The 27,391-nt window shown below is 45.9% G+C and overlaps 1 protein-coding gene across 1 annotated transcript in view; it reads left to right on the top strand.

Annotated features, from left to right (window-relative positions):
* The window catches only part of LAMC3 (laminin subunit gamma 3), a 713,512-nt gene that overhangs the window by 300,204 nt on the left and 385,917 nt on the right, over positions 1-27,391 (top strand). Inside the window, exon 4 of the mRNA XM_086924802.1 lies at positions 15,309-15,475. Coding sequence (XP_086780928.1) covers positions 15,309-15,475 — 167 coding nt within the window. The remainder of the gene's footprint in view (positions 1-15,308; positions 15,476-27,391) is intronic.

Here is a 27,391-nt window from a genome sequence, read left to right as displayed (position 1 = left end):
CCTCACTCACCCTCAACCCCTCAACCTCACTCACCCTCACTCACCCTCACTCACCCTCAACCCCTCACCCTCACTCACTCACCCTCAACCCCTCACCCTCAACCCCTCACTCACCCTCACTCTCACTCATCCTCACTCAACCACCCTCAACCTCACTCACCCTCAACCCCTCACCCTCACTCACCCTCAACCCCTCACCCTCACTCACTCACCCTCAACCCCTCACCCTCACTCACCCTAACCCTCACTCACCCTCAACCCCTCACCCTCACTCACTCACCCTCAACCCCTCACCCTCAACCCCTCACTCACCCTCACTCTCACTCACCCTCACTCAGCCTCAACTACTCCCCCTCACCCTCACTCACCCAAAACCCCTCACCTCACTCACCCTCACCCTCACTCACCCTCAACACCTCACTCACCCTCACTCACCCTCACCCTCACTCACCCTCAACACCTCACCCTCAACCTCAACCCCTCACCCTCACTCACCCTCACTCACCCTCACTCACCCTCACTCACCCTAACCCCTCACCCTCACTCACCCTCACCCTCACTCACCCTCACTCTCACTCACCCTCAACCCCTCACCCTCACTCACCCTCACTCACCCTCACTCACCCTCACCCTCACTCACCCTCACCCTCACACAGTGCAATAGTTCTCAGACCATTTCAGTTAGAGCTTTTAGAAATGTTTATGGCTTTTTTTATTTGTAATACTTTAGCATTGGCTACAGGAAACAAAAATGCTAAACATTTACAAAAAAACCCATAAACAATTCTAAAAGCACTAACTCTAATGGTGCGAGACCTATTGCATTTCCAATGCTTGTTGAATGATTCTAAACACTCTCCGCCATGCCTGTCAGGCCCATAGCTGCGCGGATTGATCGATAAGGGGTTAAAAAAGAAAGGAATTTTAGTAAAGAAGCTTGACAGCAGTTGATATGCACACGGTTGATCCTGAAATGTGCATATGGTCATAGAAGTGCATTGATTTATCTTCTGCAGGTGTTGATATCACTGAAACCTGGAAGGCATTCAAACATGACTGCATATTTAAAGTTAAATAAATGTGGAAATATACCAGTTTCAGCTTTATGCTTTTCACAAAACCCAAAATAAATATGGATAGACACAAATAAAATTATCAAAAAGTAAATATGGATAAATACAGAAGGAAATGTCAAAAAAATGAATACCATAAAACCAGGAGCCCTCGATATAATTAAAAGAACAGAATATATCTGCATACTTGCCATCTACAAATGGAAAATACGGAAGACATGTAAAGCTACTTCTCTGATCACATCACCCAAGCTTTGACTCTGTCTACAGAATTATTTAATATCGTGTTTCCAGCGTCCACCTTTACAACACTCCAAACATCTACGCGATTATCTTGGCCAATTCGCATTCAGCAAGATTAAACAAATACATGACCACTTCCAGGCAGAGACATATTCCTACGGCTGATGACTCTATGACCACTCACAGCATCCCCGACTGTGATTAATTTAAATTCTTTCACAACAATGACTGGGGCTGGCCTTGGCACCGCTGTGACAAACTGTTGTGCAACAGGCGAGGGCACACACAAATGCATGGCACCTCCTTTCCGTTGTCTCAAAACTCCGCTGCTGGACTTGTTTAACTCATGGTCAGGACACAATATGTTCCTCATTGCCTCGAAACATTCCATTGTGGAATCTATTTTAAAAAACCTACCCTTGACGCACAAGATGTCAACAACTTTTAACCAATTGTATTTCTACTATTCATTATCAAACTTTTGGAATATTTTCCAAAAGTTTGCTAATTATGTCAAAGATGACACTTTTTTGGATAGTGTCTAAGCCGAATTGTGGACAGGACTGGTGGCTCTATCGGTTTTGGATGCGCGTCGTTGTCTGGTGGACACTGGGGGTGTTGGAGCACTGGTGCTTTTCGACGTCAGCAGGCAGCAGCCTTCAGTACTATGAACCTGCCCACCCGAAGACACTCTAGATGGAACGGGGCTGGGCTGCCACGTCATCCAACACATGACTAGACTGTAGAATAACCACACACCGCCAGTTTGTACATAAAGTGTTTATTCATCGTCATATTGTTGGGGTGCAACCAGGGAACTGAACCCTGAATCACTTGTTGCATATTTTGAATCATTTGTGATATATCTTTAGGTTTTCTGATTGCTGTAGATCAAATTGTATTATTTCACGCCGCAAAGGGCTTCCTGAATGAATGCAATAATGTTTTTTAATATCAATGTATCCATGGGCTATTCGATACACACATATATAAATTAAGAGAAAAAAAGAAATAAAAAAGGATATGTTTTTTACATTATTGTATTCAATAAATATCCAATTTTGAAAATATGTTTGATTCATCATGACTGTGTTTTGATTGACTTGAAGTTGTTATGCCTGCATAAGCTATAATCCCCCTGGCCCAGGTCTTGTCTTACCCTGGGTTGAATAATGCATGAAAGGTCATAACTTGTTAGGAGGGGAGGGATGGGCAGGCTGCTGTCTTGGGTTTCCTCTTCCTCCCCCTTCCTCTCTTTTCTTTTTCTTACTACCCGCTTTTTAGCTCCTTATCCAGGCCATGGATTGGGGGATTCACTCCATGTGCATTTTTGTTGTAATAATTTATTCAATAAAAATATATCATAAAAGTACAGAGATAAAATCACATTAAACAATTACAGGTATTACTACAAGTTCATTAGAAGAACAAATCATTGTTAGAGTTGGTTTTTAAAAATGTGGAAAAAGTCTACAGAAATATGTATAAAAAGGTTACACTCTTAAGTCGATAAAAGCAGTCTAGATCGTGTTAACCAAGCACTAGCCAAATACTTTGCTATCCCGCAAACTATGTACATTGAGGTAGTGTTGGTTAGAATAAAACGCAAAGCTGATCTGTGGTCTCTAATGCCCATCTCCCTACACACAGGTTTCAGCCATTTTGCCCTAGCATGTTTGTAGGCATTGCAAGCAAACAGAAAGTGTCCAAGGGATTCTACCGGAAACAAGCAGCCTGGACATTTTAGATCATTAACCCTCCTGCCCTTCCACCCTTCCATGAATTTTTTAAGGGGAGGGTGCCATATCTCAGTTTTAAGAACAGGGTTCTATCTCTGGATTTCTGATAAAGTCCAGAAATGGTTCCAATTTCCTGCCGGGTTTATGAGCGAGGAAGTTGTTCGTCAGGGGTCCCCAGTTTGAATTGATCAGATCTCTGCCCTCGGCCCATTCCCAATATAATTTCTTTACAATCTGTTTAGACGGAGGGGCTTGCATGGCCCAAGACTCGGCCAGACCTATAGATTCAACCAGCTTTTTTAAATTGTTGAGCCACCTTATTTTGCCGGAAACATTCAGAGTGATTAGTTCGTCCATTACTAGGGCATAATTTGCCAGTTCTGGGGTCCGTCTAAGCCGCACCCAGAATAGCACTGGTCTTATTTGAACTATTTCTGCAATTGGTCTTTTGCCCATATAAAAAAGTAGTGGTTTCAAGGGGGTCGAGGGAGGAAGGGAAACTAGGTCTCTCAAGAACTTGTTCTCGGCAATAGCCAGCGTCTTACTATTCTCCGCGCCCCATAATTCAGAGCCATAAACTGCAGAGGCTAAAGCTTTCCCCTCGTAAACTGCCAGGGCGGGGGCTACCGGTCTGCTGATTGAAAGTCGCTGGTTCTTTAAAATGGCTCCGGAGACCCTTTTAAGATTTAGGACCATTTTAGATATATGGGAGTCCCATCTCATATTGTTACAAAGCCTGACCCCAAGGTAATCAAATTCATCCACCACTTCTAGGTGTGTACCATTCAGGGAAAGATGGACTTTCTTCGAATTCCCTTTGGCAGATAGTACCATCAGTTTCGTTTTTGTAGTATTGACCGTTAGCCCACGTTCTTTACAAAAGATACTGAAGCGGTTAAGCAATTTTTGTAGACCCTTGGGGGTTTTGGACATCAGGAGGGTATCGTCCGCGAAGAGAAGTGAGGGGGTTTTCTCTCCAGCTAGGACAGGAGCATCCGCAGGTTCCTCCCGTAAGTGGTTCACCACCCCATTTATAAAAAGGGAGAACAAAGTCGGCGCCATCACACATCCCTGCCGCACCCCTCTATTGACTGGTACCCTCTCTGTCAATTGGCCTTGACTCCCCCACCGAATCCTAGCGTAGTTGTCTTCATGGAATACCTGGTCCATAGCACCAACATTTCGTCTAAACCCCGCCTGAAAATGGGACAGAATACTATCGTCTATTAACCATGTCTCAATTTGATTTATGATGACCCTGCCAACGACCTTTTGAATGGTGTCAATTAAACTTATTGGTCTATAGTTGGCAGGGTCATCTCTATCACCTTTCTTATATATGGTGATTGTAGGAGAGTAGGGTCTGCAATCCTATGATCACCCAGATTTTTTGCTTTTGTTTCACTGGTTTACGACTTTCTCTGGCTGCGGGCCTGCCAATCAGACCCACAGCCTGGCTGTTCTCTTTCTAAATTACGAGATGTACCCTAGGTGCATTTACCAATTGGTACTGGGCCACCTTATCAGACCCTGTAACTCAGGGCATAGGTGTACCCAGGGTCACCAGGGGCTGCAGCATGTATTGTGCCACCCCTGAATGGCCTCCTAAATTTGACACAACTGGCTGCATGACAGCTGGGGCGAAGTCGTGTAATCACCCTTTGCTTTAGATATAGTAGCTCTATATCTAACCTTCCAATGGACACCCGAGTCCCTATCAGTCACTCCTATGGCAGGCCTTGACAATCCTGAAGGCAGAGTGCATGGGCTCGCGTGAACTGTGTTCTGGCCCGAGCCGAGCCGGTTGCAGCTTGCGGAGAAAAGACCCAATGGCTGTTCCATGATAACGCGTACCACATCGGTAACTTCGGTGTCGCGTTATCAAGACATGTCGAGTAAGGTGTCATACGAATCGGGATGCTGCCCTCTCACCAACCCTGGCGACGAGGTTAGCATACCGCCCTTCTAGAGGGACACGACATGTACGTAACTGTGAACCCCGGTTAAAGTTAACTAAAGCCTCAGCTCCACAAAATGGATGCTGCCACCACAGACACGAGTCTGACCTCCTGCTGCTGGGAGTCCTTCCAGCGAGGAGCACTTGGACAAAGGGTTTCCTGTCAAGGGCGGTGTTCGCACCGTCCCAGACAGGGTTTGTGTATTCTGGGTAGGTAGGGCTTTTGCGAGAAGGTGACTGCGGAGTGGCACCCCGGTGCTCACTACGCATCTGCCGGTTAGAACCAGTTCCAGGGGCGACAGCCCTGGCCTGGGGAAAGTCCGGCAGGGGAGAGGGGTGTAACTACCCCCCTTCCTGGTCCCACCCTTAGGGCAGGACCTAGTCATGTACCCACCCCTTTCTTTAGGATAAAGGCCGGAGCGGGGACCCTTCCAAATTAGATCATCTTTGAATCAAGAATACTTTCTACGAAAGGACTTCAAGACTCTTCTCAAGATTTCTCCCTTGTGACTAAGGAGTAGTCACCCTGCATCAGCGGGCACCATCTAAGAACTCTGCGGTTTGCTGTAAGTCCTTCCTCAAGGAATCCGACGGCCCAGCTCGACGAGAAACCGGCTTCCCTGGCACCTCTGACCTCTACCCACGTCATCAGCTCAGCTGTGATCTGTGGGTGCGACGAGACCTCGAGGGACCGGCCATCATCAGAACCTGCACGCTCTTAAAAACCAGCACGACCATCGAGGTAACTCTCTGGTGAGTGCTCTGGGGTCCGAGAAGCCCCGACCCTGAGCCGCTCCAGCACCGAAGTGCAGTCTCCCAGCATCTCCACGATCTGCGTGGGGCCCTTCTGCTCGCTGCTCAGTACGTTGTCTGGTCACTAGCCGCTGGCTTGTGCCCTTCTGTGACGACATCCGAGAATCAACACTGCCGGTCTGGTTGCTCCAGACTGGCCCTTGCTTCCATCTTTTCGAGAAGCACCCCGGACCCTCCTGGTCCACTCAAGACGCCGACAGCGACATCCGTCGTGGGACAGCTCGCACCTCCACCGTGGTCGCCGACAACGCCTCCTGGTCCGTGAGACTGCAGAGCCTAGCGTCGCCCACTCACCTGGTCGAGGTGACGGCCAACTGGTGCCTTCCTGGTACCCTCTGACTACTGGCTAGTAGTACGAACTTGGTCCCCTCTGCTTTCAGGTTTCATCAATCTCCGATCCAGGCTTGGATCCCTACGAACTATTCACCACTGGTCGCCGGCCAGCAACTCCTTTTCTTCCGGCTCCTGGCTCGTCAGCGAAGACCCCGACGCCTGTAAGACTTGCAGCCGCAGCCCTCGTGGCTAGGTAACTCGGCATTTCGGTGCCTGCATAGCCTCCTTACTCTAGGGTCCCGAGTCCCTCGCTTCCGACTTGCCTTAACCTTTCCGTGTCCCCGGACACTTGTTTTAAACTGTGCACTTGAAGTATTTGCTAAAGAGATTTGGTTTGTGCTTAGTACCCTGTCCTCATAAAGAGTACAGGGCTGTTGTGATTCTTAATAAATATATTGTTTATTTTCATAACACTTGTGTGGTGTCCTTTCACTGGGTGTTCAAGGGGTACATGTGTGGTAAACAGCTGGCTTAACGCGCCCTCTCGAGTCTTTAGCCTTAGACTGCTCGTATCCACGCTACTAGGATAGTTGGTCTATAGGTTGACTTACAACCAAACACCATAAGGGTCGTTGGAACGATACATAGCGGTCGCTAGAATAGCGAACGTTGCATATCGGGCCAACTTCTCACATTGGTGGCAGCGGTTGGGATTTGAGCTTGCTGTTGTTTTACCACACGTATCCTAAGAATATCTTGTTGAAAGATCACACGAGTACTGTTAGTACATATAACTAAAGCTTAGAATACTCTGAGTTCTACTGAACCAGCTGTTGTAGCTCCTCAAGGCTTAGCACACCTTGGCTACAACTCTTAGCAAGGGAAAAGTAGGTAAACACATAGTGTAGGTAGGTGCATCACTTACACCACACTAGAAACAGTATGTCGGACAAAGGAGGAAACTCTGAGTCTCCCCTTGTGTCAGTTGACCCTCCATAGGTCATCCCGTCAAGATATACTGTGCTTAACTTCCATGAGTTACGACAAGTATGTACCTCTAGGAAGATTAAGCAAGGGGCTAACCCCACCACCTCCTTTCTGATTGGTCTCCTAGAGACTTATGATGCCAGAAAGGCTGAGAAGCTTCTTAGCCCTTCTAATCCAGAAGGAGGCATGCCTCCCCTCGAGGGAACCCGGGGCGATCCTGACCTCATCCACCTCGCAACTGAGAACGAAGACGGCGAGGAGGATGAGGATGAGGATCTCTCTGGGGACGAGGCAGATAAGGGACAGGTAGAAGTCGGTAGACTGACACGGTCCAACTTAAGCAGACATGATAGTGGTACTGGGGGACCCCCGGCGCTACTGTCAGGTGCGCTTAACATTGGGAATGGACGAGTTAGGTCTCTGTCAAGAGGCTCTAACAGATCTGTTCGAACCAATGGCTCTCGCAACTCTTCTCAAAGAGGGATGACGTCCCCTCAGAGGAGAGTGTACGAAGCTAAGGAAAGGGCAGCTAATCTGAGGATCGAAAGGGAAGAACTTGCCCTGGCCAAGGAAAAGCTTGCTTTTGCTAGAGAGCAACAGTTAAGTGGGGCAGTCCCCACTGGTGGCAGCAATGTACCTAGTAATAGGGAAAAGAGTTTCGATACGAAACACCTTGGGAAGATAGTGCCCCCCTTTAAACAAGGGGACGACATCCACAAATGGATTACTGCTTTGGAGAGGGCCTGCACTGTGCAAGGTGTTCCCCAGAGTCAGTGGGCAGCTATCTTGTGGCTCTCCTTTGAAGGTAAAGGAAGAGACAAGCTCCTCACCACAAGGGTAGAGGACGCTAACAATTACCAAGTCTTGAAGAATACACTCGTTGAAGGGTTCGGCCTAACCACTGAGCAGTACAGGGTGCTGTTCAGGGATACCCAGAAAACGCAGGCTCAAGACTGGTCTGATTTTGTCGATTGTGCCACTAAGGCTTTTGAGGGCTGGTTGCTGGGCAGTAAGGTTACTGATTACAAATGATTGTACAATTTGATGATGAGAGAACAAATTTTAAACAATTGTCAGAACCAGTTGTTGCATCAGCATCTTGTCGACTCGGATCTGACCTCTCCCCAAGAATTGGGACAGAAGGCAGACAAATGGGTTCGTACGAGAGTTAAACAGAACCAGGGCCAGAATCAAGGTGGTCAGAAGAAAGCAGACCAGAAGGGTAAAGATTCTAAGGGGGAACAAAATGACCAGAAGTCTTCGACAGGTCCCCAACAACCCAAAGAGGGTGGGGGTCAGGCTCCCCAAAAGAAGAAAGAAGGCCAATCCAAACGATGGTGCCAGTACTGTAAAAGTAAATCTCACTGGTTTAGTGAGTGCACCAAGAAAGGAGGAGGGCAGCCTCCTGCCACTGCAGCCCCTAAGGCACCTGTGCCCCCTAGTACAGCCAGCAGTGGTAGTGCACCTCCCAAGGGTTTAGTAGGGTTAACCCTGGGTTCTGAGGGGCGTGACAACTTAGTTGGTACACTCACTCAGGCCGTCCTTGTCAGTACAGGGGACGTGGACGTGTCCCCTGACGTAAGCCCCAATACTTTGGGCAAATACAGACAGACGCCTTTCATCAATGGAAAGATGGCTCAGGCCTATAGGGACACTTGTGCCAGCGTCACCATGGTGACGCCTAACTTTGTGGACCCTGGACAGATCATGCCAGGTACAGAATTCCTGGTGACCAATGCAAGCAATGTCACTACCAATCACAGTATGGCAATTGTAGCTTTCTCCTGGGGAGGGGTAACTGGCCAAAAGAAGGTTGTAGTTAGTCCAGACCTCCCGGTGGATTGTTTGTTGGGCAATGATTTGGAGTCGTCACAATGGTCAGAAGTGGAGCACCGGACTCACATGGAAATGTTAGGTTTGCCAGCACATGTGTTCGCTGTGACTAGGTCACAGGTCAGGAAATGCCCCACTGAACAGGTGCTGGATCCTGGAACAACGGACCAGACACCTCCCAAGAAAAAGAGCAGTAGGGTTAAGGCTGCGCCTTCCCCCTTGCCCCAGGTCGAGGATCAAGTCTCAGAGGAGGCTGACCTACAGGAATTGAGGGAAACTGAGCCGAGGGAGTTCGAACTTGATCAAGTTGAATTCTTGGGCTCAGGGGGACCCTCAAGGGAAGATCTGGGGAAGGACCAGTTAGACTGCCCTTCTCTTGAACCCCTCAGACAGCAGGCTGCTGCTGAGGCTGCTGGGAACGCCACAGGTACCCACAAGGTATACTGGGAAGATGGACTCCTGTACACTGAGTCAAGAGACCCCAAGCCTGGCATGACCAGGAGGCTGGTCGTCCCCTTGTCTCAGCGTGGTTTCCTACTTACCTTGGCCCACGAGATTCCCTTAGCAGGTCACTTAGGCCAGACGAAAACGTGGGACAGGCTTGTCTCGCACTTTCACTGGCCTCACATGAACGAAGATACCAAGGAGTTTTGCCGCTCCTGTGTCACTTGCCAAGCCAGTGGTAAGTCAGGTGGCACGACAAAGGCCCCCCTTATACCAATGCCTGTGGTGGGGGTGCCCTTTGAACGGGTGGGGATCGACATCGTCGGTCCCATGGAACCACCGACAGCATCAGGGCACAAGTTTATACTGGTGGTAGTGGATCATGCCACCAGGTATCCTGAAGCTATTCCCCTTAGGACCACTACAGCACCTGTTGTGGCAAGAGCCCTAGTTGGAGTATTCTCCAGAGTGGGCTTCCCTAAGGAGGTCGTCTCCGACAGAGGTGCAAACTTTATGTCGAGCTACTTAACTGCTATGTGGAAGGAATGTGGTGTCAACTACAAGTTCACTACACCCTATCATCCACAATGCAATGGGCTTGTTGAGAGATTCAACAGGACCCTAAAAGGGATGATTCATGGACTACCGGAAAAGCTTCGGCGTAGATGGGACGTCCTAATCCCCTGCCTCTTGTTCGCCTACAGAGAAGTCCCACAGAAGGGGGTTGGCTACAGCCCTTTTGAACTTTTGTACGGGCATCCTGTAAGAGGACCCCTGTGTTTGGTGAAGGAAGGATGGGAGAGACCTCTCAAAAAGCCTGCAACCAACATAGTGGACTATGTGCTCGGCCTCCGCTCGCGGATGGCTGAATACATGGAGAAGGCATCCGAAAACCTTAAGGCCAGCCAAGAACTCCAAAAAGCTTGGCATGACCAAAAGGCTGTCTTGACTGTTTACCAGCCCGGACAGAAGGTGTGGGTGTTGGAGCCGGTGGCCCCAGCAGCACTCAAGGACAAATGGTCCGGGCCCCACACCATCCTGGAGAAAAAGGGAGAGGTCACCTACCTGGTCGACCTGGGAACTCCCCGGAGCCCCCACAGGGTGCTTCATGTCAACAGGCTAAAAGCATATGTCGACAGGAAGGACATGAGTTTGCTCATGGCCCTAGATGAGGGACAGGAAGAGGAGAGTGACCCTCTCCCCGACCTGCTCTCTCAGAATCCTGACGATGGCTCGGTAGATGGTGTTGTCTTTTGTGGCAGCCTCTCCGAACATCAACAGAGCGACTGTAAACAGGTTCTTCAGTCGTTCCGACATCTGTTTTCTCTGACACCCAGTCAGACCGATTGGTGCACCCATGAGGTCGACACTGGTGACAGCTTGCCCGTAAAGAGTAAAATCTACAGGCAGCCTGATCACGTTAGAGACTGCATCAAAAGTGAAGTGCAGAAAATGTTGGAGCTGGGAGTCATTGAACCCTCGGATAGCCCTTGGGCTAGTCCCGTAGTACTAGTGCCGAAACCTCACACCCAGGGTGGTAAGAGAGAGATGAGGTTTTGCGTAGACTACAGGGGTCTCAATGCAGTCACTAAGACTGACGCCCACCCAATACCAAGGGCAGACGAGCTTATCGATAGATTGGCTTCGGCCAACTACTTAAGTACGTTTGACCTGACAGCTGGGTATTGGCAAATCAGGTTAGCTGAGGACGCCAAGCCTAAAACCGCATTTTCAACCCCTGGTGGGCATTATCAGTTCGTGGTGATGCCCTTTGGTCTGAAAAATGCACCTGCCACCTTCCAACGGTTGGTGAATCACGTCCTTACTGGGCTGGATGACTTCTGTGCGGCGTATCTTGACGATATTGCTGTCTTTAGCTCCACCTGGGAGGATCACCTGGTCCACCTGCGGAAGACGTTAGAGGCACTGCAAGCAGCAGGTCTCACTATCAAGGCCACCAAGTGCCAGATAGGGCAGACACAGGTTGTATACCTGGGCCACCTTGTAGGTGGAGGTCAGGTTCAGCCACTGGAGAGCAAGATACAGTCAATCAGGGACTGGGCTCCTCCAACCACCCAGACTCAGGTTCGAGCTTTCTTGGGCCTGACTGGATACTACAGGAAGTTTGTCAGGAACTATGGTTCCATCGTGATACCATTAAATGAACTGACAAGTAAGAAAATGCCAAAAAAGGTTCAGTGGACAGCGAGCTGTCAAAAAGCATTCGATGACCTAAAGCAGGCCATGTGCACGGCGCCTATCCTCAAGAGTCCGGACTACTCCAAACCATTCATTGTCCAAACAGATGCTTCTGAGTTGGGTGTGGGAGCTGTTCTTTCTCAACTGAATTTTGATGGTCAAGACCAGCCCATTGCTTTTATAAGCAGACGGCTGACCCCTAGAGAGAAGAATTGGTCAGCTATTGAGAGGGAGGCCTTTGCTGTGGTTTGGGCCCTGAAGAAGCTGAGGCCATACTTGTTTGGCACTCACTTCAAGATTCAGACCGACCATAAGCCCCTCTTGTGGCTAAATCAGATGAAGGGTGAAAACCCCAAACTGCTTAGGTGGTCCATTTCCCTACAGGGGATGGACTTCACAGTGGAACATAGACCTGGTACTGATCATGGCAATGCCGATGGGCTCTCCAGATATTTCCACTTAGAACAAGAAGACTCACCTGGTCAAGGTTAGCTAGTTGTTCCGACGTTTGGGGGGGGTCATGTAGGAGAGTAGGGTCTGCAATCCTATGATCACCCAGATTTTTTGCTTTTGTTTCACTGGTTTACGACTTTCTCTGGCTGCGGGCCTGCCAATCAGACCCACAGCCTGGCTGTTCTCTTTCTAAATTACGAGATGTACCCTAGGTGCATTTACCAATTGGTACTGGGCCACCTTATCAGACCCTGTAACTCAGGGCATAGGTGTACCCAGGGTCACCAGGGGCTGCAGCATGTATTGTGCCACCCCTGAATGGCCTCCTAAATTTGACACAACTGGCTGCATGACAGCTGGGGCGAAGTCGTGTAATCACCCTTTGCTTTAGATATAGTAGCTCTATATCTAACCTTCCAATGGACACCCGAGTCCCTATCAGTCACTCCTATGGCAGGCCTTGACAATCCTGAAGGCAGAGTGCATGGGCTCGCGTGAACTGTGTTCTGGCCCGAGCCGAGCCGGTTGCAGCTTGCGGAGAAAAGACCCAATGGCTGTTCCATGATAACGCGTACCACATCGGTAACTTCGGTGTCGCGTTATCAAGACATGTCGAGTAAGGTGTCATACGAATCGGGATGCTGCCCTCTCACCAACCCTGGCGACGAGGTTAGCATACCACCCTTCTAGAGGGACACGACATGTACGTAACTGTGAACCCCGGTTAAAGTTAACTAAAGCCTCAGCTCCACAAAATGGATGCTGCCACCACAGACACGAGTCTGACCTCCTGCTGCTGGGAGTCCTTCCAGCGAGGAGCACTTGGACAAAGGGTTTCCTGTCAAGGGCGGTGTTCGCACCGTCCCAGACAGGGTTTGTGTATTCTGGGTGGGTAGGGCTTTTGCGAGAAGGTGACTGCGGAGTGGCACCCCGGTGCTCACTACGCATCTGCCGGTTAGAACCAGTTCCAGGGGCGACAGCCCTGGCCTGGGGAAAGTCCGGCAGGGGAGAGGGGTGTAACTACCCCCCTTCCTGGTCCCACCCTTAGGGCAGGACCTAGTCATGTACCCACCCCTTTCTTTAGGATAAAGGCCGGAGCGGGGACCCTTCCAAATTAGATCATCTTTGAATCAAGAATACTTTCTACGAAAGGACTTCAAGACTCTTCTCAAGATTTCTCCCTTGTGACTAAGGAGTAGTCACCCTGCATCAGCGGGCACCATCTAAGAACTCTGCGGTTTGCTGTAAGTCCTTCCTCAAGGAATCCGACGGCCCAGCTCGACGAGAAACCGGCTTCCCTGGCACCTCTGACCTCTACCCACGTCATCAGCTCAGCTGTGATCTGTGGGTGCGACGAGACCTCGAGGGACCGGCCATCATCAGAACCTGCACGCTCTTAAAAACCAGCACGACCATCGAGGTAACTCTCTGGTGAGTGCTCTGGGGTCCGAGAAGCCCCGACCCTGAGCCGCTCCAGCACCGAAGTGCAGTCTCCCAGCATCTCCACGATCTGCGTGGGGCCCTTCTGCTCGCTGCTCAGTACGTTGTCTGGTCACTAGCCGCTGGCTTGTGCCCTTCTGTGACGACATCCGAGAATCAACACTGCCGGTCTGGTTGCTCCAGACTGGCCCTTGCTTCCATCTTTTCGAGAAGCACCCCGGACCCTCCTGGTCCACTCAAGACGCCGACAGCGACATCCGTCGTGGGACAGCTCGCACCTCCACCGTGGTCGCCGACAACGCCTCCTGGTCCGTGAGACTGCAGAGCCTAGCGTCGCCCACTCACCTGGTCGAGGTGACGGCCAACTGGTGCCTTCCTGGTACCCTCTGACTACTGGCTAGTAGTACGAACTTGGTCCCCTCTGCTTTCAGGTTTCATCAATCTCCGATCCAGGCTTGGATCCCTACGAACTATTCACCACTGGTCGCCGGCCAGCAACTCCTTTTCTTCCGGCTCCTGGCTCGTCAGCGAAGACCCCGACGCCTGTAAGACTTGCAGCCGCAGCCCTCGTGGCTAGGTAACTCGGCATTTCGGTGCCTGCATAGCCTCCTTACTCTAGGGTCCCGAGTCCCTCGCTTCCGACTTGCCTTAACCTTTCCGTGTCCCCGGACACTTGTTTTAAACTGTGCACTTGAAGTATTTGCTAAAGAGATTTGGTTTGTGCTTAGTACCCTGTCCTCATAAAGAGTACAGGGCTGTTGTGATTCTTAATAAATATATTGTTTATTTTCATAACACTTGTGTGGTGTCCTTTCACTGGGTGTTCAAGGGGTACATGTGTGGTAAACAGCTGGCTTAACGCGCCCTCTCGAGTCTTTAGCCTTAGACTGCTCGTATCCACGCTACTAGGATAGCTGGTCTATAGGTTGACTTACAACCAAACACCATAAGGGTCGTTGGAACGATACATAGCGGTCGCTAGAATAGCGAACGTTGCATATCGGGCCAACTTCTCACAGTGATGACCTCCGCGCCCTTCCAGGAATCGGGGACAGGATGGCCATGCAGGATTAGGTTCATTAGACAGGCTATGAAATCTGCCCATATTTTGGGGTCATGCCGTAATAAGTCCCCCGGGAGGCCATCTGGGCCAGCTGCCTTCCCTGGTATTATTTTCGAGATTGCGTCATCAACCTCCAGTGAAGAGAAGGACTCTTTCTTGCATCCCATCTCCAAGCCAGATGTGCTTAGTATTTCCATTATGGAAGGTGTTGTATGATCTTGCTGACTATTCTCACAATATAGTTTTAGAAAATGAGAGTGCCATTGATGTTCATTAATATGATTTGGAATCGGGTCAGCCCCCCTTCTATCAAGGACATTGATCAGTTTCCAGAACTCAAAAGCATTTTCCCCCAAGCTGCATCCTTAAGCTGTTGCCAGTGTTCCTCCTCCCCATCCTTTTTAGCTAAGCTAATACTTTTTTGATACTCTTTCCTTGCAAGTCTCACTGCTAAAGGGTCTTTGTTTCTTGTGGCTTGCGTCAAAGCCCTCCTCTTGAGCCTACAGCTTTTTGTGTACCAGGGGTTACCCCAGGAGGGTTTTTCTTTCTGTTTGGAATTCCCCTGGGGTTTCTTCATGAACAACTCTCCTATTTTATCTGTTAGCTTCTTGAGAGCAGGGGTGCTACACGGCAGTGAGAGCAGAGACAGCCCACAGTGAGCGTGAGACCTTTCAAACACGCGCTCAGTGACTCTAAAAGTCTTTGATGGTCCTCTTGTGATTTTATTGATTTCTTGAATAATCTCAAGTCAGTTCGTTTTGTATTTGACTCTGCTGTCATTTTTGTCCTAGGTGTAAATGTAATGGTCACGCCCGAGAGTGCGTGACCGACCAGCTGGGCCAGTTGACCTGCAGCTGCCAACACAACACCACTGGGGTGGACTGTGAGCGGTGTCGGCCATTTTACCAGGACCGCCCATGGGCGCGCGGCACATCGGAGGCGCCCAACGAGTGCCAGGGTGAGGGCTCCTGTGTTTGCGGAGTGCATGTGATGTGGTGGTGCTCTGAAAGTTATGCCCATCCATGAGTGTTTATCTGATTTAGTGAGTAAGTTATAAGTGTGCATCCATAGGGTTTTTTAGTGACTGTTTATAGCGCCTTGAGACCCTCTGGGTAAGTAGTGCGCTATATAAATACGATGATTGATTGATGATTGATAGCTCCATGCCTTTGTACATATGTTTAGTGTACACATATGTGTTTGTGGGAAAAATATATTATCCCACCCCCCAAGCAACATAACATTTTTGACACTGGGTGGTGCAGTGTGTGTTTGTGTGTTTACAAACATCCAAGTGTTCTCTCATTTGCTTTTTATGTGTGCATTCATTTCTATCCATGTTCATCAACTTTTATCAGTGAATATGTGTTAATGTGTGTGGCAAAATATACTTGTAAATGCCTGGATGTGGGTGTGAGTGCATGTATGTGTGAATCATTCTGTGTTTGTGTGTGGGAAAGACTGCAGCGATGACAGTGTCTGTGAGAGTTTAGAATGACGTGTGTCATATGTGTCTTTATATCCGTGTGCACGAGCGCCTTTCTGTGTGTGCAATGAGCGCACATACATACCCGTTGGCACCTGAGTGCAGAAGTGTGCCTGGTTTATCAAGTCATTAAGAAGACTGTGTCATTAGGACCATGAACCTTTGAAAAGGATGCCAGTGGTGTGTCAGTGGAAGTATGTCAGGAAAGAAGTACGTCTCACAACGATGTGTGTCGGAATGTTGTTTGTACACATATTGTCTGAGCCAAGTATTGTATCCTAAAGATCGTTAAGAAAAATCTCACCTCACCCAAATATCATGTCTTGAGCACTGGTCACAGAAGCATCATGCTTGGTATCAGATATCCCGCGTATTGTTCACAAAATTATCTCCGCTTTGGGTGCAGATTGATAATTGCAATATGGCGATATTTTTGTAATCAATGTTTATGACACAATATTTATGTCAGGCGCTATCGTGTCAATTCTATTTTAGTAGCATCTCACAGGATTGGTAACACCTAGTTAGACAATATTTGAGCTTGGTAATTGAATGACTTTGGGGCATATTAGCAAGAACCTCGTTAAAATCATCGCCGTTTTTGCGTCAGAAAACTGCTGCTAAAACGGCGATAATGGACTTGCTAATATGCGTCATTGAATTCCAGTAGAAGCCCAGATTAGATGCAAATAACCTGGGCGTCTAATGCAATTCTATAACGCATATTAGCAAGCCCATTATCGCCGTTTTAGCGGCAGTTTCCTGCCTCTAAAACGGCGATGATTTTAACGAGGTTCTTGCTAATATGCCTCTTTGTGTGCGTGACTGAGTGCAGCTGAATCTGTGCGTCTAGTTTTATTGTTTATTCAGTTTAGCAAATTAGCCACTGATCAGCAATCAATAAGACACGGCTGAATCCGTGTGCAAAATAGGATGAGAATAAGAGCATTAACCACCCTGGCAAAAACCCACCTTCGCAGCAACACAAGCAAAGCATTACACATAACTGCTGCAATTACATGATGAAACACACAATCAAAGTGTTTATACATAGCTGCTACACTTAAATGATTAAACACATATTCAGTGTTTTTATCAAGCCACTTTTTGTAATCAAACTCTCATAAACTCCTGAGTGTGAAAGATCTTTTTCTCACCAACAGCCTCAGTGGTGAATATGAAAGTAAACATAGGCAGGGAGGGGGGGGGGCTTCACAGGCTCTTAGCTCTGGAACATGGCATCTTTTAGGAGGAGCTGTGTAGAATATCTAAATAAAATGAAGGTGACATGTGTAGCTGTTTGGAAGAATGAATTATCACAGGCACGAAATTAATCTCATGCTAAGCCAACAGGACCCTTGAAAAGGAAAACACAACAGATGGGGTATTAGACTACCCTAGAATCCGGTCAGTACCTTTTGATTTTAGATACTATTGACCCACGACCGATGTGACTACAACTGATTTACTGTTTTATAGAAAGAGTTTGTCCTTGTGGAGGTTTTCTTTAAATCACTTGTATCTCTTCCCATCAAGCTGGACTTTGAGAAAATACTTTAAATCCTTTTCAGGATCAATGTAAAGATCTGGGCAGCCAAGAGCACAAAGGCCCACATGCATCAATATGGGCTTTTGCGATTTCTAATCTGCGAAAAATAGAGATTCGCAAATTAGAATACGCAAAAGCCTATGCATGAATATTTTAGCATTTTTTATGCAATTCAGTAAAAATCGCTATTTTTACCGAATCGCATAAAAAATGCGATTTTCAAATTGCGAATTCGCAATTCCCATTCATTCCTAGGGGCTGAAATGCCCATAGGAATGAATGGGAATTGCAAATTCGCAATTTGAAATCGCAATTCAACAAAGCATTTCAAGGGTGGAGAGGGGGGTCCAAATGTCCCCCCCCTGCACCCATGAAATGCACTTTTACCTATAAGTTACATACACACATGTCCTAAGGACATGTGTGTCTGTAATTTAACAGTTTAAAAAATGCATTTTTGTGCATTTTTAAACAATTTCGCAAATTACCACGAGGTTCAACTACGTGGTAATTTGCACTTGCAATTTCAAATTTCGCAATTTGAAATCAAATGATGCATAGCATTTAAGAAATCGCAAAATTGAGATTTCTTAAATGCTATTGCAATTTTAGAAATCGCAAAAAAAGTTGCAATTTCTAAAATTGCATGATGCCTCCCAAAAAGCACTTTTGGAATCGCAAACGACCGATTTTAAGGAATCGCACCGTTTGCGATTCCAAAAATGCTTGATGCATGTGGGCCTAATTTACATACCATGTATATTTAAAACACGGAACTCGCTCCACAGTTTTATCAATAAACAGTGTGATGTTATTTCCCTGTTTAGGCTTCAGGCTGGATTCGACCAAAGTGACACCCACAGTAATGTGGGGGCTACTTTTACGGGGTCTTCAGCATACTCTTGTCATGATCTTCAGGTCTCCCCAGAGCTACAAGGGTCAGATGTGTGACCCAGCTGGGCTGCGACCCACACACAACCCACTGAGCAATACTGCATGGGTGAGGTTCTGTAGTCAACATTAATCCCTCTATATGAGTTTAGAAACACAGAGAAACCCTAAAAACCTCTTCCATAAATCAATAATACACTCAAAATAGCACTAAGAAACATTGGATAAAACTCTAAATTGTTCATTTTCTAAAGCCCAATTCTAGTCAATACATGATGAACAGTAACCACACAGAATACGAAAATAAACAAAGAAAAGTATGATACAGTCAGCAAAAAAACAATATGAACCTTCCTAACATGCACAACAAGTTCCTCCCACCCTAACACCCCGTGACTACTTTTCAGTGGTATGCTAAAATTGATCAGAAGCATAAAATTGCAAGCCTATAAATCGAGTTTCTTAAGATGGATCTCCAAGCATACCTTTTTATTCAGTAATAAATAGCTGTTTCGCTATTCTGGATTACAGCCCTTACCCAGGAATGAAACGCAGCACGGGGCTGAAGGCCCTTTCTCTGCGCCGGTCTCGGCGCCCAGAGCAGGGCCATCTGGGTTGGTTTCCAGCAAACCGGTGTGATCCATGGCAGGATCGTTTTGTCGCAACGCCTCTCCAACCAGTGCCCAAGTACAGGGGGGTTTTATAGCACCTGGGGGCAGATGTATCAACAGAATTTTTACTCGAAAAATGCTGCGATTCGCAAAAAAGCAGCGTTTGCAACAAAAAATTCGCAAAACGGTATGTAGTAGGGAAATCACATCGCAAAATTAAGGAATCGCAAAATTTGTGATTCCTTAATTTTGCATAAGCATTTAAGGAATAGCAAATTGTGATTCCTTAAATGCTATGCATCAAGCATTCAATTTTTGCGGTTTCTCCTTAAGAAATCGCATATTACCACCAACTTGAAGTTAGTGGTAATTAGCGATTTCTTTCACAAATGCACTTTTTGGCATTTGGGAAAGTGCCATGTGGTGCACATACATGCCCTTAGGGCATGTATGTGCGCCATATGCGCACACATGTTCATTTCAGGGGTACATCAGGGTGTCCGTATGACACCCTTGCACCCTTGAAATTATTCTCAAATTGCGACTCGCAAATTGAGAATGACTTCAAATTCATTCCTATGGGCCTCCTGTCCCATAGAAATGAATGGGAAAGTATTGCTTAATTGCGATTTCGCAATTTGCTAATCGCAATTAAGGAAAACTAAGAAATCGCCAAAAAATAGCGATTTTTTACATACATCCCTTTTTGCAATTTTCAAATAGCGATTCTCAAAAAATCGCTATTTGAGAATCACAAACGTGGATTTTCATACATATGCCCCCTGCTCGCCAATTTCTATCTTATGTTTATAAGTTTGGCAACACTGAAGTACCAACAAGACAATTAAGTAAGGTGCCAAACGCGTCATCTCAATTCAGATGTAGACATTTTAGCCCCGTATGTAAGCTTCCATGTTAACATGGCGCCGACCATAACACAAACAACAAAATATCTCAGCCTGGATAAGATGTGGACATAATGCTAATTCTTCTGAGCATGTCTACACATCACACTTTGCAATGGAAAGAGGTTAACAAGTCTGCAGGCGAGCACACAGTTACAATAGGAAAGGTTTAAAGGGCCCTGTCACAGTGTTCTTGACACTACAGGTGCAAATCTTCATCCATGATACATGTGATAGGAGTAGACCCTAAAAGAGTCTCTGAATTTGTTTTCTTTTTTCTGAATGCTATTTTTAGTGGCAGAGCCACAGACTCCTGCTCCACTGGTCACAGGATCCATCTAGGGAAGAGATTCCAGGAAGAGCTCAGAGGTGGAATCAAAGGGATCCCGGGGTCTGCGCGCGACGCTGTTGACTCCTGATCAGGAGATCGATCCAGTTTACCTTGGAATCAAACATGATCCCAGGGTCCTGGAATAGTTTTTCAGAACCAAACTTTTATGTCTCCAATAAATATATTTTTACATTTGCTATTTTTCAAGCCAAGGTTCAAAATGTCTGATCTTCTTAATACATTAGTGGTCAGCTTCAAATTGTCCATGCATGGGACATAAATTTGAATCAACCTTTGAAGGACACTGGGGGCTCTTGGTAGTAAAATAGCATCGACCGCGTTCAAGAAGTATAGGGATGGATTTCCTACCCAGCCTAGGTCAGTCCCGAGCCCTGTTTCCCACAGTATTCTTTAGACCATTAATATATAGATTCAAATTAAAAGGGCCAAGACATAACCCTGTCGAGCCTCTATCATTGAACTAAATGAATCCTTGCAGTCCCTTCCGCGACTATCGCGTACTCCTGTAGTCAATCTATCATAAACGTTTTGATAGCAGAATTGACCCACACACTTTCCAATATTTCCCCAAAGTTTTATTTATTAACACAATCAAAAGCAGATGTGAGATCTCTCTAGGCAAGATGTAGGGAGCCTCTCTGGGCTTTGCATATTTCATTGCAAGATGGTAAACGTTAAGGCGTTGTTCGACGGCGCAAGGTTTGAGTCTGAAGCCATTTTTTAATATCCAGAACTGAAGTTGTCTCATGAGAATTCACGTCATGAGAACCCTCCCATAGCCTTAACGGAAGAGTCTATGAGGTAAATTGACCAATAAAACTTGTGATTACTTCTCAACCGGATATATGATGTTACAACGCAGACTTTTACTCCGCATACCGTTACAACGCGGTTTTTACAACGCGGATACTGTAACAACGCATGTATTTACAACGCATTTTTTTACAACGCAGGTACCTTTACAACGCATACCATTACAACGTAAGTATAGGTAAGTATATGTTAATATTAATAATATATTAGTAACTTAATTTTAAACATATAATTTAATGTAATTTTAAATAATTTAATTTCCGATAATTATTGTAAATTTAAATTAATATTACTTTATTTTTACCATGTACCCCTGTACCCCAGAAACTGAAAACTGACCCTAAACCCCAAAAATAATTTCAAGTAATTTTATGAAATATAATTTAAATTAATTAATGAATATTTAAAAAAATATAACTTTATTTTTACCCTGTACCCCTGTACCCCAGAAACTCAAAACTGACCCTCAACCCCAAAAATAATGCAATGTAATTTAATATAATTTATTTACTATTAAATAATTTAATTTAAAATTAAATTTAATTTATTTTTACCCTGTACCCCAAAAACTGAAAACTGACCCTAAACCCTAAAAATACCCCTTTACCCAAAAACTGAAAACTGACCCTGAACCCTAAAAATACCCCTTTACCCAAAAACTGAAAACTGACCCTGAACCCTAAAAATACCCCTTTACCCAAAAACTGAAAACTGACCCTGAACCCTAAAAATACCCCTTTACCCAAAAACTGAAAACTGACCCTGAACCCTAAAAATACCCCTTTACCCAAAAACTAAAAACTGACCCTGAACCCTAAAAATACCCCTTTACCCAAAAACTAAAAACTGACCCTGAACCCTAAAAATACCCCTTTACCCAAAAACTAAAAACTGACCCTGAACCCTAAAAATACCCCATTACCCAAAAACTGAAAACTGACCCTGAACCCTAAAAATACCCCTTTACCCAAAAACTGAAAACTGACCCTGAACCCTAAAAATACCCCTTTACCCAAAAACTGAAAACTGACCCTGAACCCTAAAAATACCCCTTTACCCAAAAACTGAAAACTGACCCTGAACCCTAAAAATACCCCTTTACCCAAAAACTGAAAACTGACCCTAAACCCTAAAAATACCCCTTTAGCCAAAAACCCAAAACTGACCCTAACCCCTAAAAATACCCCTTTACCCAAAAACCCAAAACTGACCCTAACCCCTAAAAATACCCCTTTACCCCAAACATATAACATTTAAAAAGTAACTATATACTTACCAATACTTACGTTGTAATGGTATGCGTTGTAAAGGTACCTGCGTTGTAAAAAAATGCGTTGTAAAAACATGAGTTGTAACAGTATCCGCGTTGTAATGGATGCGTTGTAACAGTAGTGCGTTGTAAAAAATGCGTTGAAACAGGTGCACACCTTCTCAACCCCATCTCAAAAATTGGATTAAAATAGATTATCGCCATGAGTCTAGAATGGAGTGCCGCGTCACAGTGTTAAATACAGCTGTTAGGAGAGGGCCCCACAGACTGACCTTCAACTTACAAATATGCACAGGCATCCAGACAGGGGGCGTATTTCTTGGTCTGGTAGGTATCACAACAACCACTTATTGTAGAGAAAAGGTCAGAGGTTAATTAGAACTACTGACCAGAGACAGACCACTGTAACTCAAAGGAAACAAGCAGGGTAGAAAAGTGATCACCCACGTAGCAGCTATGTTCTCGCTTGTATGTACTCATTGGAGAATATTGAGGGGTCATTTACAATCCTTCAAACATCCCTTGAGTTTTTGGAGAAATAAACTTCGATTTACTTTTCCTTTGCTTGATTATTTATTGAATTTTCCTAATACTGGGTTCAAAGTTTATATTTTTTCCTATGACAGCAGATTACTTCCAGGTTTCTGTAGCATTGACTCAAGTCAAGATGTAAATATATATGATCACACTTACATTTTTAATTTTAATAGTCACAGACTTACTTCTCATATAGGAAGTGGCCCTCGGATCTGCCACTATGTGATGTGTCAAAGTGATGTCCACTGAAAGGAAACTGAACCCGTGGCTCGCTCGCTCAGATAGATTTCAGTGTAATCCACTGTAGGTGCGACCACTCTTGCATCAACATGGCTTGGGGTTAAGCCTTGTTCGCCCCTGCCTCCCAAGATCTTCTCTCTTAAGGAGAACCAGGCCTGAGTGTTCAGATTGGGCAGGAAAATCTAATGGTGACACCAGAGGGTTGTGGCCACTCTGGTTAATATTTTAAATCAGTACCAAATGGAGAGGATCAGATGTTACAAAGACATAATCAGTTATACTTCGGCACCTCCCGCTATATAACTTGCCAAGTGGCATCGCTTGTGAAGTATAAACTTTAGTTTGTCACTTTGAACATGACAAGGATGTCAAGGAAGACATCTCTTTGACTGTCAATCAACAACTGCACAAAGGTTGAGCAATGCTGAGATAATTTTGGTGGATTCTTTAGCTTGTCCCAGGATGAGTGTCTCAGATCACTTAGTTTAGCAATAAAATCATCAGCAAGAAGTCATTTTGTTGTTTGACCAGAGGGGTCAGAGAAACTGTGTAATGCTTCGCCCAAAAAGATGGTTCAGGGCAAAATTAGCCCAGAGAAGAGAACCAAAGTTGTCAGAAGGTATCAATGTGAACTTAAAGCCTTCTTTAGATCTAAGTACCAGAGATTGTATATTTGTAGATTTGGTGTTCTTACTTACAACAATCAAAAATGAATTTACAGAAAGTCAAACTCTCAGAGCACCAGAGGCTGAGGGGGCAGCTGAAACATTAAATCCTCCTTTGTACAGAATATTGCCAAGGATTCCTGCAAAAGCATAATCTCAAATCCTTTATTAAAATACGTCATCTTTCATTGCCTAGCTTCAGACGTAGACAAGTCACATTATAAGATAATAAATCAAGTCAAGTCAAGTCAAGTCAAGATTTATATAGCGCGCTACATACCCATAGGGTCTCAAGGCGCTTGAGGAAAAGGGGGGGGAATTACTTGTCGAATATCCAAGTTTTAAGTTGCTTTCTGGATGCTAGGTGGTTCTGAGTAAGGCGAAGGTGAGTGGGAAGTGAGTTCCAGGTTTTAGCTGCCAGGTAGAAGGATCTTCCTCCCATGGTGGTTTTGTTGATGCGAGGTAAAGCAGCAAGGGCTTGGTTGGAGGATTGTAGCTGGCGGGAGGGGGTGTAGAAGGACAGTCGTGTGTTAAGGCATTCGGGTCCAAGTTCGTAGAGTGCTTTGTGTGCGTGGGTTAGGAGGCGGAATGTTATCCTCTTATTGACGGGGAGCCAGTGGAGGTTTTTCAGGTGATCAGAAATGTGGTCTTTACGCGGGATGTCTAGTATGAGCCTGGCTGAAGCGTTCTGGATGCGTTGGAGTTTTTTCTGGAGTTTTGCGGTGGTACCGGCGTATAGGGTGTTTCCGTAATCCAGGCGGCTCGTGACCAGTGCGTGAGTGACCGTTTTTCTAGTTTCGGTGGGGATCCAGCGAAATGTTTTTTTGAGCATGCGAAGAATGTTGAAGCAGGATGATGAGACGGCGTTGACTTGTCTGGTCATCGAGAGTGAGGAGTCCAGGATGACGCCCAGGTTCTGTGCGTGGTCCGTCGGGATGGGTGCTTTTCCAAGGGCCTCTGGCCACCAAGAGTCATCCCAGGCGGAGGGGGAGGTGCCTAAGATGAGGACTTCTGTTTTGTCTGAGTTCAGTTTCAGACGGCTGTGCTTCATCCACTCGGCTACTTCTTTCATTCCTTCGTGTAAGTTGTTTTTGGCGGTGTTAGGGTCTTTGGTGAGTGAGAGGATCAGTTGAGTGTCATCAGCGTAGGAGATAATGCCTTCCATGCCAGGTCGGGATGTATTATTAGATGGTAAGTTTGAAATGATAGCCTCCCCCCTTCCAATGATCTACTTCCCCACGAGCCTTTGATTGAAAATTTATGGCCAGAGTCAACTAATGTGGATTTCTGGATATTACACCCTCCTCTATCAAGAGACAGGGAAGGAAGGTCACGTGATTAGGAATCCATACATCAGTCAGAATAGGCAAGTCAGGAAAAGCAGGAATGCCTATTATAAACCAGGGTAATTGGTGCATATTCAGTGGTTCGTTGTCAGAATGGAGTCCACTCCCAAACTGTGATCTAAAGTGAGGCGAAGGCCTAAGTGATAGCTGGAAGGAGCGGGCACATAAAAGATCCCTGTGAGAACTAGGGTCATCTGAGACCTTAGAACTGTAAGAGAGCTGATATGAGCAAAAGTTTGTACATCCCCCTTCCCCTCAAGTTATGGTATAGTTTTATTTTTTAAAGTTCAGGAAGTATTTGTGTTGTTATTTCTCAAAGGAGGAGCGTCAATCAACAGGCAACACCCTAGCACGTAGATCATCTAGTCTGGTTTCCTTAAGATGGACTGAATTTCTTAGAACCTTACCCCCAGATGCATCAAGAACCCATTTTGCTATTCCTTAATAGCGAAAAATAACGATTCGCTATTAAGGAATAGCAAAATGCAATGCATGAAGAAATCACACAAAAAATAGCGATTTCTTAAAATTCCTTAATTGCGACTCGCAAATTGCGAATCGCAATTAGCAAATCGCAAATTGAGAATGCGATTTCAAGGGTGCAGGGCATGTGTGTGCGCAACATGAAACTTTGAAATATGCACTTTAGTGCATTTTTCAAAATTTTTGTAAATTACCATGAAGTTCAACTTTATGGTAATTTGCGAGCCCTATTAGCGAAATCGCTATTTTTTAAACTTTAATGCATTGCATTTAAGGAATCTCAATTTGAGATTCCTTAAATGCAATAGCAATTTAAGTAATCGCAATTTTGCGATTTCTTAAATTGCGATTTTTGCATTTGGGATGATGCATTCCAAATGCCAAAATACTAGTCGCAAAGGGGCAGATTCTGAGAATCTGCCCCTTTGTGAGCGGATTTTTGCTTGATGAATCTATGTGTTAGTTCCCTGTTGAGGTGTGACAGGTTGGGAGTGTGATAAATATAGAGCACCATTCGAGTCAATCAAATCAGGTTGCATCTACAAGGTTGCTAGATCCCCTTTGGGAGGCCAGAGAGCACTCAGGGGTTACTCGGCCCCAACTATGAACCCCGAGATCCCTTACCACTGATGTCCTGGGAACTGTCCGACTATGACTCTGCAAACTGGGTAAGTACAGCCTTACCGCAATCAACTCTCAGGATAGCATGGGCGAGCAGCCACAGATGTCTCAGGGAGGTATTGTGTGGGTCGACAAGCTCAGAACTCAACAGCCAAGCATCAAATAAAACAAATGTGTTGTCCAATCCAGTGCTTATTGAAGTACAAAGACAACATTGTATTGTCACTACAATGCATAATATGACAAGATTCAAAGGGCCTCAATTGCAAGGTCAGAAATCCAACTACGATGCCTGGTTAAGCATCCCGCCCACTGCAGCACTTGCTAAGTGACTGTTCAAGGAGTGGTTGTTGTGCCTTTTTATGGATATTCTAATATAATGTAATCACAAGCACTAACTAGGCACAAGCACAGTTAACTAGATGTCTTCTCACTTGTAGTTTGTATTCAAGTAAAACATTTGTACCAAAATTAAAGGCAATGCTTCAGCAACAGTCACTGTCCCTGTGGCAGAGCTCAGTCCATGCATGCGTCTTTTTTGCGATGCCCTGGTACCTGCTCATGCTGCCATGGTTGACCAGTGCTGTTGGATGCTCCTCTTGTAGGCACCCCCATCATTTGACTTGAGGGACACCTAGCAAGGACTAGTGGAACTGCAGCTTGATGTAATCGTTTCAATGCCTTTGCATTTGACTCGTGAGGGACACCTAGTAACGACTAGTTGAACTGCAGCTCTTTGTAGAAATATTTTGATATTGGATACTATAATATTCACTGCCCACTGCTAATCTTGTCCCATAATGCTTTGCAGGGCCTTTGGTTGGGATTGATTTTTGCCCATAACTGTGCTTCGGGTGGTCCTAAGAGGATGGGACCACCACCGAATCGTTCAACATATGCTCTTTGTTTTCAAGGCATCTGCTTGGTCCTCCCCCTAGGTTAGGGGGAACCCCAAAATCATCACCTCTCTCATTGCCTGATATTTTTAATTTTCAAAGTTCACTTTTGATGCATGGTTATATGATTTTTAGCATGTAAAGTTGCTTTATCAAAGCATTTGTGGGTGCAGTTTAATAGCTGACTCCGTTACCTGGAGTTTTTGCCT

This window comes from Lissotriton vulgaris, chromosome 5 (assembly GCF_964263255.1).
Source record: "Lissotriton vulgaris chromosome 5, aLisVul1.2, whole genome shotgun sequence".
Taxonomy (NCBI): domain Eukaryota; kingdom Metazoa; phylum Chordata; class Amphibia; order Caudata; family Salamandridae; genus Lissotriton; species Lissotriton vulgaris.
This window is presented reverse-complemented; position numbering and strand designations above follow the sequence as displayed.